Raw genomic sequence first — 12007 nt, forward strand, 5'->3', positions numbered from 1 at the left:
TTATCCTTTTTTTACAATCAGCACCTGTGTTTCCTCTGACATGTTGGAGTAATACTGAGGGTAACAATCATGAGGTAGTGAATGTTTTTCATGTCAACAAAATGTTCTCGGAACACGGAACCTCAACACATTTTCATACACCTTTATCTTGATGGCTAGAAACACAAATTAACTCAATTAAATTAAACAACTAAATTCAAGAGGTTTCAAGGTTAAAATAAAATTCACATTATTATTTAAAAATATATTTTGTGATATCCAATTGCATGACTTCGTTCCTGTGCTGTTTGTAACGACCCTGGTAGGTTGACTGATAACCTGAACCAGGATACAGACACTGGTTACAGTTAGAAGAGTATTCCTGAGTGGACAGCTTGATGAAAACCCGTAAATATTTAGTCACCCGGAAAATATACCTCTGTTGACATCGCATACATTATCAAATATTTCACACATGTTTTATCCAGATACTGACTGTTAGAACTTGGTGGTCTATAGCAACTTCCCACCAGAATGGGCTTTAGGTGAGGCAGGTGAACCTGTAGCCATATTACTTCCACAGCATTTCACATTAGATCGTCTCTGAGCTTAACAGGAATATGACTGAGTATAAACAGAGACACCACCCCCATTGGAATATCTGTCTCTTCCATAGAGGTCGTAACCACGTCTTGCTACCCTTGGTTTCATCGAAAGGTATTCTCTAAGTGGGTTTCAGAGAAAGTATATGAATGTTGTCTGTTACTAGCGACTTACTGATATCATGGAACCTTGTTTCTTAGGCTACACGTGTTAACGTGTACTATTTGTAGCACTTGTCTCAGATTCAAATTGTTACAAGCATTTCGCTACACCCGCAATAACATCTGCTAAACACGTGTATGTGACAAATAAAATTTGATTTGGGAAGTAGACATGCTCATGTTATTAATGTTAGTGCAGGGTGATATGCATACAGTGGACTTCTTACGAGGGCAAACCGTCTCAATGTTAATAGTATAATTCTGGTTTATAGGCAGGATTGCTGCATACAATAGCTGTTGAATTTACAGAGGCACTCAGGGGAGTTAGAGGAACATAAATTGCATAAGGGAATAGAGAGTGATTTATTATAAACAATATGATTTAATGTGGCATAACCAAAAACCAAAAACACAAATTCTCAGTCAAAAACACAAAGTCAGAACACGGCCTCTCTATTCTCTCATGTGACTTCTGGTTCCTCTGACTGGGAAAATATCTTTCCACAATGAGAGCAGTGGTATGTCTTCTCCTCCAGAGTGTCTTCTCTCATGCATTTTCAGGCTCCCTAACTGAGTAAAACTATTTCCACAGTGGGATCAGTGGTAGGGCTTTTCTCATGTGTGTGTCCTCTTATGTCTTTTCAGGCTCCGTAACTGAGTAAAGCTCTTTCCACAGTGGGAGCAGTGGAAAGACTTTTCCTCTGTGTGTGTCATCTCATGTGATTTTAGGTACTGTGATCGCAAAAATCTCTTTTCACACTTGGAGCATTGGTAGGGCTTTTCTCCAGTGTGTATTCCTTCATGCCTATTCAGGTTTCCTATCTGGGTAAAACTCTGATCACACTGGGAACATTGGAAAGGCTTCTCTCCTGTGTGTACGGTCTTGTGTGTTTTCAGGCTACCTAACTGAGTAAATCTCTTTCCACACTGAGAGCAGTGGTAGGTCTTGCTCCCGTCTTTATGTATTCCTTCATGCCTTTTCAGGCTCCCTATCTGGGTAAAACTCTTATCACACTGGGAACATTGGAAAGGCTTCTCTCCTGTGTGTGCCATCTCATGACGTTTTAGATTCCCTAACGTAGAAAAACTGTTTCCACATTGAGAGCAGTGGTGTGGTCCTGCTGGTTTGGGCGTCTCTGGCTCTGGTTCCCCTAAAGGACTCTTCTCGCTGTCAGAGTGAGAGTCTGGTCTCTCTCCTGCCAAAGACAGAGTATTTGGTTAAACGGAGAGACCTGAATGAAACCTCCATTAATAAAAATGTCTTTCTATTAGGTTTAATCTGGACTATATCCTTCATTAACTATATATCCTTCAATAACTATATATCCTTCAATAACTATATATCCTTCATTAACTATATATCCTTCAATAACTATATATCCTTCAATAACTATATATCCTTCATTAACTATATATCCTTCATTAACTATATATCCTTCAATAACTATATATCCTTCAATAACTATATATCCTTCATTAACTATATATCCTTCATTAACTATATATCCTTCATTAACTATATATCCTTCATTAACTATATATCCTTCAATAACTATATATCCTTCAATAACTATATATCCTTCAATAACTATATATCCTTCAATAACTATATATCCTTCAATAACTATATATCCTTCAATAACTATATATCCTTCATTAACTATATATCCTTCATTAACTATATATCCTTCAATAACTATATATCCTTCAATAACTATATATCCTTCAATAACTATATATCAATAACTATATATCCTTCAATAACTATATATCCTTCAATAACTATATATCCTTCATTAACTATATATCCTTCAATAACTATATATCCTTCATTAACTATATATCAATAACTATATATCCTTCAATAACTATATATCCTTCAATAACTATATATCCTTCAATAACTATATATCCTTCATTAACTATATATCCTTCAATAACTATATATCCTTCATTAACTATATATCCTTCAATAACTATATATCCTTCAATAACTATATATCCTTCATTAACTATATATTCTTCAATAACTATATATCAATAACTATATATCATTAACTATATATCCTTCAATAACTATATATCCTTCATTAACTATATATCCTTCAATAACTATATATCCTTCATTAACTATATATTCTTCAATAACTATATATCAATAACTATATATCATTAACTATATATCCTTCAATAACTATATATCCTTCATTAACTATATATCCTTCAATAACTATATATCCTTCAATAACTATATATCCTTCATTAACTATATATTCTTCAATAACTATATATCAATAACTATATATCATTAACTATATATCCTTCAATAACTATATATCCTTCATTAACTATATATCCTTCAATAACTATATATCCTTCATTAACTATATATCAATAACTATATATCCTTCAATAACTATATATCCTTCAATAACTATATATCCTTCATTAACTATATATCCTTCATTAACTATATATCCTTCAATAACTATATATCCTTCATTAACTATATATCAATAACTATATATCCTTCAATAACTATATATCCTTCAATAACTATATATCCTTCATTAACTATATATCCTTCAATAACTATATATCCTTCATTAACTATATATTCTTCAATAACTATATATCAATAACTATATATCAATAACTATATATCCTTCATTAACTATATATCCTTCAATAACTATATATCCTTCATTAACTATATATCCTTCAATAACTATATATCCTTCATTAACTATATATCAATAACTATATATCCTTCAATAACTATATATCCTTCAATAACTATATATCCTTCATTAACTATATATTCTTCAATAACTATATATCAATAACTATATATCAATAACTATATATCCTTCAATAACTATATATCCTTCAATAACTATATATCCTTCAATAACTATATATCCTTCATTAACTATATATCCTTCATTAACTATATATCCTTCAATAACTATATATCCTTCAATAACTATATATCCTTCATTAACTATATATCAATAACTATATATCCTTCAATAACTATATATCCTTCATTAACTATATATCCTTCAATAACTATATATCCTTCATTAACTATATATCCTTCAATAACTATATATCCTTCATTAACTATATATCCTTCATTAACTATATATCCTTCAATAACTATATATCCTTCAATAACTATATATCCTTCATTAACTATATATCCTTCAATAACTATATATCCTTCATTAACTATATATCCTTCAATAACTATATATCCTTCAATAACTATATATCCTTCATTAACTATATATTCTTCAATAACTATATATCAATAACTATATATCCTTCAATAACTATATATCCTTCATTAACTATATATCCTTCAATAACTATATATCCTTCAATAACTATATATCCTTCAATAACTATATATCCTTCAATAACTATATATCCTTCAATAACTATATATCATTAACTATATATCCTTCAATAACTATATATCCTTCATTAACTATATATCAATAACTATATATCCTTCATTAACTATATATCCTTCAATAACTATATATCCTTCATTAACTATATATCCTTCATTAACTATATATCCTTCAATAACTATATATCCTTCATTAACTATATATCCTTCATTAACTATATATCCTTCAATAACTATATATCCTTCAATAACTATATATCCTTCATTAACTATATATCCTTCAATAACTATATATCCTTCAATAACTATATATCCTTCAATAACTATATATCCTTCATTAACTATATATCCTTCATTAACTATATATCCTTCAATAACTATATATCCTTCATTAACTATATATCCTTCATTAACTATATATCCTTCATTAACTATATATCCTTCATTAACTATATATCCTTCAATAACTATATATCCTTCATTAACTATATATCCTTCATTAACTATATATCCTTCATTAACTATATATCCTTCAATAACTATATATCCTTCATTAACTATATATCCTTCATTAACTATATATCCTTCAATAACTATATATCCTTCAATAACTATATATCCTTCATTAACTATATATTCTTCAATAACTATATATCAATAACTATATATCCTTCAATAACTATATATCCTTCATTAACTATATATCCTTCATTAACTATATATCCTTCATTAACTATATATCCTTCAATAACTATATATCCTTCAATAACTATATATCCTTCAATAACTATATATCCTTCATTAACTATATATCCTTCATTAACTATATATCCTTCATTAACTATATATCCTTCATTAACTATATATCCTTCATTAACTATATATCCTTCATGAACTATATATCCTTCAATAACTATATATCCTTCAATAACTATATATCCTTCATTAACTATATATCCTTAACTATATATCCTTCAATAACTATATATCCTTCAATAACTATATATCCTTCAATAACTATATATCCTTCAATAACTATATATCCTTCATTAACTATATATCCTTCATTAACTATATATCCTTCAATAACTATATATCCTTCAATAACTATATATCCTTCAATAACTATATATCCTTCATTAACTATATATCCTTCATTAACTATATATCCTTCATTAACTATATATCCTTCAATAACTATATATCCTTCAATAACTATATATCCTTCAATAACTATATATCCTTCATTAACTATATATCCTTCATTAACTATATATCCTTCATTAACTATATATCCTTCAATAACTATATATCCTTCAATAACTATATATCCTTCAATAACTATATATCCTTCAATAACTATATATCCTTCATTAACTATATATCCTTCATTAACTATATATCCTTCAATAACTATATATCCTTCAATAACTATATATCCTTCATTAACTATATATCCTTCATTAACTATATATCCTTCATTAACTATATATCCTTCAATAACTATATATCCTTCAATAACTATATATCCTTCAATAACTATATATCCTTCATTAACTATATATCCTTCAATAACTATATATCCTTCAATAACTATATATCCTTCAATAACTATATATCCTTCAATAACTATATATCCTTCATTAACTATATAACTATATATCCTTCAATAACTATATATCCTTCATTAACTATATATCCTTCATTAACTATATATCCTTCATTAACTATATATCCTTCATTAACTATATATCCTTCATTAACTATATATCCTTCATTAACTATATATCCTTCATTAACTATATATCCTTCATTAACTATATATCCTTCATTAACTATATATCCTTCATTAACTATATATCCTTCATTAACTATATATCCTTCAATAACTATATATCCTTCATTAACTATATATCCTTCATTAACTATATATCCTTCAATAACTATATATCCTTCAATAACTATATATCCTTCATTAACTATATATCCTTCATTAACTATATATCCTTCAATAACTATATATCCTTCATTAACTATATATCCTTCATTAACTATATATCCTTCAATAACTATATATCCTTCATTAACCTATTTTGTTGCCTTACAACCTGGAATTAAAATGGATTTTGTATCATTTGATTGACACAACATGCCTACCACCATGAAGATACAACACTTTTTTGTGTGTGAAACAAACAAGAAACAAGACAAAAAAAAACAGAAAACTTGAGCGTGCATAACTATTCACCCCCCCCCCCCCCCAAGTCAATACTTTGTAGAGCCACCTGTAGAGCTTCTCTGATTTATGCACACTGTTATTTTAAATATTTAGCTAATTATTTAATCTAATTAAAAATGACTCAAGAGGGAGCCAGAGATCAAGATAGCCTAACCAGAGGGGAAAAACCTTGTTCCCAACCCTTCTCCTCCTGCTGCTGGCCTTTGCAGATTCTGCCATTCTGCTCCTGCAGTTGCTGGTAATAGGCTACATCAGTGGTCCCCTTCGATTCTCTACAAATATTTTTTCTATTACAGCTTTAGATATGAATTCACGTCCAGATCTAATTTTCAATAGCTTCCTTTCCACGTGAGTGCAAAAAAATATTGGGACAGTGACCATTTCTGTTGTTGTTATGGCTCTGACTTCAGCATTTTGGATTTGCATTTACTCCAGGACTTTCATTTGAGGGTATTTTCATCCACGTTTAGAAAGTACAGCACTTTTTCTATTAAAGTCTCTTCTCCCCCCCATTTTAAGGGACAAAAGTATTGGGACAAATTCACTTATATGTGTATTAAAGTAGCAAATATTTATAAAAAAAAAAGTTTTCCCCATATTCCTAGCACGCAATGACTACATTAAGCTTGTGACTGTACAAACTTGTTGGATGCATTTGCTGTTTGTTTTGGTTGTGTTTCAGATTATTTTGTGTCCAATAGAAAAATAAAACTTACTTTATATCCAGAATCTCACAAACCCCACTAGTCTGTCAGCAGCGGTGTCTAGTTGCCTACTTGTAGCCACCTGCCGTTGATCTGCTGAGCCCGACTAGAGCTGGGGTAGATCGTTTCAAATCTCAGTGGCCCTTGAACTGTCCCAGGACAGGGCGAGAGGGTGGAGTGGTGAATGTGCTGCTAGACGGCTGGGTATAATTTGTGGAACGTCCCAACAGGAATCTGTTCCAAAAAACCTCGTAATGTACAATGATTCCAACAAACAACGCATACAAAGTAGCATGAATAATTCACCTAGCTAACTAGCTACTCACCACGTAGCTTATTCTTAATGTTTGCCCATAGGCTACCAGAGTGAGGACAGACATTTTTCAGAATAAACTCCTTACCCGGTATCTTATTGTGGCACTACACAACTTTGTATGAGTTGTTTGTTGGCAACCTTTTTTATTTACAACGTTTTTGGAACAGATTCCTGTTGGAACGTAACACAAATTATACCCACCCCTGCAAAAACTAACGTGGCAGGCGTAAAAGAAACGCAACATGCTGGTAACAAGGCAAATCCGAGGGGGCGCAGTCGAACAAACAACCGTTCATGATTCCACTCATTGGCTAAGAGGCAGAAGCGATTAAAACTCGGATCAAGAATATAAACGTTCTGAGCTCTGATCAACACTGGGAACGCATTAAGTGGGTAAACGCCAGTTAACAAAATAAAAAGTTAAGTAAAACGCAATTTTGCAAATAAAAAGGTGTTGAAAACAATGCTTAGGGTCAACTACATCCCTGGTTTTAATTGTCTGAATTCCAGGGTTCCGTCGGCGGATTATTTTTATATATTTTTTAAACACACACATTAGTTCAACAAGCGTTGAGTTTTTTGCCCCGTTTGTAAACCAGTACTCACTGATGTTAATCCGATCTTCTGTCTCCTCTTCCTCCACCCCCAATACGTCTTCCTCCTCCTCTTTCATTGAGATAGCCTCCTCTTCCTCTTTTACTGCAAAATGTTCTTTCTCTTCTTTCATTGTAACATCCCCTTCCTTCACTATAACAGCCTCCTCTTCCTCCTGTTTTATTCTGAAAGCTTCCTCCTCTCCTTTCACTGTGATATTCTGCTCTTCTTTTACGATAATGTTCAGTCCCAGAGCTTCTTTCTCCGACCAGCAGACCTCCTCTTCTTTAGCAGGAGGGGAGTAGCTTAGTGAGCTCATGGTCAGGGACGTTAGCTAGTTAGCATTGGCGACAAGCCTTGTGCTAGACTCAGTATCAAATGTAACACGTTTTTTGCAAAGTTACCAAGCAAATTACATTCAAGTAAACCAGTAGATACGTAAACATAGTTGTGTATAAATCACCGAGATTAATATACGAAAAAATTGCCAAAGAAACGTCAATATTTCGGTTATTAGTTGGCTAGCGAAGTGGCTGAATCAATAGCCTTGTTGCTGTTGAAAAAGCGTCCCGTCCACTAGATTATACGTCACGCAAGAGGCATCAACTGGAAGACTTAAGTCGCCATCTGCTGGCTGGAGTAACGCAGTTTAAATATTCACTACGTTGCCTATTCTGTCGTGAGTCATTGCAAAACAACCAGAACTCATGTTTTCTCTTACTTCTTACCAGTTATTTTCTCTATGCAATTAAATTGTTTATTTTATTTATAATGTAATGAAATCTTATGTTGTTGTTGTTACCTATAACAGTTGTGTAAACTGTCATGTATTCATTTGTTTTATTTGTCCCATGATGAGTTGCTGCTGTAATTGTAACAGTATAACTTTAGTCCGTCCCCACCAGGGCTCGAACCAGGGACCCTCTGCACACATCAACAACTGACACCCACGAAGCATCGTTAACCATCGCTCCACAAAAGCCGCGGGGAACCACTACTTCAAGGTCTCAGAGCAAGTGACGTCACCGATTGAAACCCTATTAGCGCGCACCGCCGCTAACTAGCTAGCCATTTCACATCCGTTACACAGTAGCTAATGGGGATCATAATAAAGTAAACAAATCAAATGTATTTATATAGACCTTGTTTCATCAGCTGATGTCTCAAAGTGCTGTACAGAAACCCAGCCTAAAACCCCAAACAGCAAGCAATGCAGGTGTAGAAGCACGGTGGCGAGGAAAAACTCCCTAGAAAGGCCGGAACCAAGGAAGAAACCTAAAGAGGAACCAGGCTCTAAGGGGTGGCTAGGAAAAACTCCCTAGAAAGGCCAAAACCAAGGAAGAAACCTAGAGAGGAACCAGGCTCTGAGGGGTGGCTAGGAAAAACTCCCTAGAAAGGCCGGAACCTAGGAAGAAACCTAGAGAGGAACCAGGCTATGAGGGGTGGCCAGTCCTCTTCTGGCTGTGCCGGGTGGAGATTATAACAGAACATGGCCAAGATGTTCAAATGTTCATAAATTACCAGCATGGTCAAATAATAGTAATCACAGTGAACAGGTCAGGGTTCCATAGCCGCAGGCGGAACAGTTTGAATTGGAGCAGGAGCACGGCCAGGTGGACTGGGGACATCAAGGAGTCATCATGCCAGGTAGGCCTGAGGCATGGTCCTAGGGCTCAGGTCCCCCGAGAGAGAGAAAGAAAGAAAGACAGAGAGAGAGAAAGAAAGAGAGAATTAGAGAGAGCATACTTCAATTCACACAGGACACCGGATAAGACAGGAGAAATACTCCAGATATAACAGACTGACCCTAGACTACTGCAGCATAAATCCTGGATAAAACACACTTAGACCTGAGTCATACAGAAGAAAGCAGGGTCAATGAGTTAGTTACTTGCCTAAATATTCTGAGGGGAAAAAATAAAAATACAAGCTTGAAATTGACTCGACAACCAAAAACGTTTAGTAACCAGAAAATCAGTTTTATTTTGGGTTCTTTATCAAAGTTGACCGTCTTATTGATACCCCCTCTGAAAAAGCCACATTACATAAGATAACATATGCAAATGTAAACAACAGAGCAAATGCAAATTGCACTTGATTAACACATACACCCACACACACACACACACACACACACACACACACACACACACACACACACACACACACACACACACACACACACACACACACACACACACACACACACACACACACACACACACACACACACACACACACACACAGAAAATGCACACCGCCAGAGTTTGATACATTCACCCTCCATGTGTATTTAGACCGGGAAGCTAAATTACAGAATGGCGCCTTTTATTTAAAGAATGTTTCCCTCTGTTTTACAGTTTTAAAACAAAATGAGGGCATTCTATGGATTTAGTGAAATCATGAGGACAAATTCATTTATGATGTATTAATAATGGTCTGGTACCATGTTCATCTCAGTCACTGACCACATCAAGCTTTTGAGTCAAAAAAAAAAAACGTGTGTTGGGTGTATTTGCAGTTTGTTTTGGTGGTGTTTTGGATTATATTTTTTGCCTTAAATGGTGAATAACATATTGGAGGCACTTTTATTCTATTTGTATTGTGAGAATAGAAGATGTTTCTGAACTATAACTATCTATACTGAACGAAAAAACATAAACGCAACAGGCAGCAATTGTACTGAGTTAAAAGTTCAAATAAGGAAATCAGTCCATGCAAATAAATTCATTAGGACCTAATCTATGGATTTCACATAACTGGGCAGGGGTGCAGCCATGGGTGGGCACACCCACTGGCGAGCCAGGCCCAGCCAATCAGAATGAGTTTTCCCCCACAAAAGGGATTCATAACGGACAGAAATACTCCTCCGTTTCATCAACTGTCCGTGTGGCTGGTCTCAAACAATCTGTGATGCAACACAAACACAGACACATCCATACAAACACACAATAACATACGCACTATACACACACACGTACACATGGATGTTGTGTTGTAGATATGTGGTAGTGGAGTAGGGGCCTGGGGGAACACACTTAATGGGTTGTGAAATCTGTTATGAATGTATTGTAATGTTTTAAAAATGTACAACTGCCTTCATTTTGCTGGACCCCAGGAAGCTCGGTGGGGATCCATGATAAATACAAAGGCTTGTGAAAGGCTACAGTGACGGAGAAGTCTGTCACTGGCCGCGGGCAGAGTTTGGCACACACACACACACACACACACACACACACACACACACACCACGCCTCGCTGCTCCGTTATCAGCTACGTTAATATTAATAATGTGGGTGTTGCAGGAATTAAATTCCTCTGTTTTAATACCCAATTAAAATCAAACACTCTGTCAATTCATAAGGAGTTGTATGACCCTTATTTGTATAAAATGGACAGAGCCCAGTCTTAAAGTCAACCAGCAGCTTTTATTCACGAGAGTACTGCTCATTACACATTTTACCACAGGTTATAAACTGAAAATGACGTCATTAGTTTCAGTACTAGCTCGCCTCATCTCCGCTCTAGTACAATGGCTGTGTGGTTCTCACATGTCTCTCCCTATTAAGATAATATATGACTGAGCCAAGGTCAGCTTGTGTAGATAAGCCTTCTAGCCAGACTGGCTATAAGTTCATTCATTTCTACCAAGGTACAGACAGTCATTGTTCTAATTCTTGATTATATTTACACACATTATATTCAGTACTAGGATTAAAAAGAAAATTCATGCATATACAGTAACATAATAGTATTCTGATTAGTACATATACAGTAACATAATAGTATTCTGATTAGTACATATACAGTAACACAATAGTATTCTGATTAGTACATATACAGTAACATAATAGTATTCTGATTAGTACATATACAGTAACATAATAGTATTCTGATTAGTACATATACAGTAACATAATAGTATTCTGATTAGTACATATACAGTAACATAATAGTATTCTGATTAGTACATATACAGTAACATAATAG

The 12007-nt window shown here is 33.8% G+C and overlaps 1 protein-coding gene across 1 annotated transcript; it reads right to left on the reverse strand.

Moving 5' to 3' along the window:
- Nucleotides 1–1105: 1105 nt before the first annotated feature.
- LOC149978654 (uncharacterized) lies at nt 1106–8588 on the reverse strand. The gene is made up of 2 exons (XM_090194951.1): nt 8030–8588; nt 1106–1939 (listed from the first exon to the last, which is right to left on the reverse strand). The coding sequence occupies exons 1-2, from the start codon at nt 8334–8336 to the stop codon at nt 1359–1361; spliced, it is 888 nt and encodes a 295-aa protein (XP_090051077.1). The 5' UTR covers nt 8337–8588; the 3' UTR covers nt 1106–1358.
- Nucleotides 8589–12007: the final 3419 nt, after the last annotated feature.

Source organism: Oncorhynchus mykiss, chromosome 13 (genome assembly GCF_057628025.1).
Source record: "Oncorhynchus mykiss isolate SJ-2025 chromosome 13, ASM5762802v1, whole genome shotgun sequence".
Classification (NCBI taxonomy): Eukaryota; Metazoa; Chordata; class Actinopteri; order Salmoniformes; family Salmonidae; genus Oncorhynchus; species Oncorhynchus mykiss.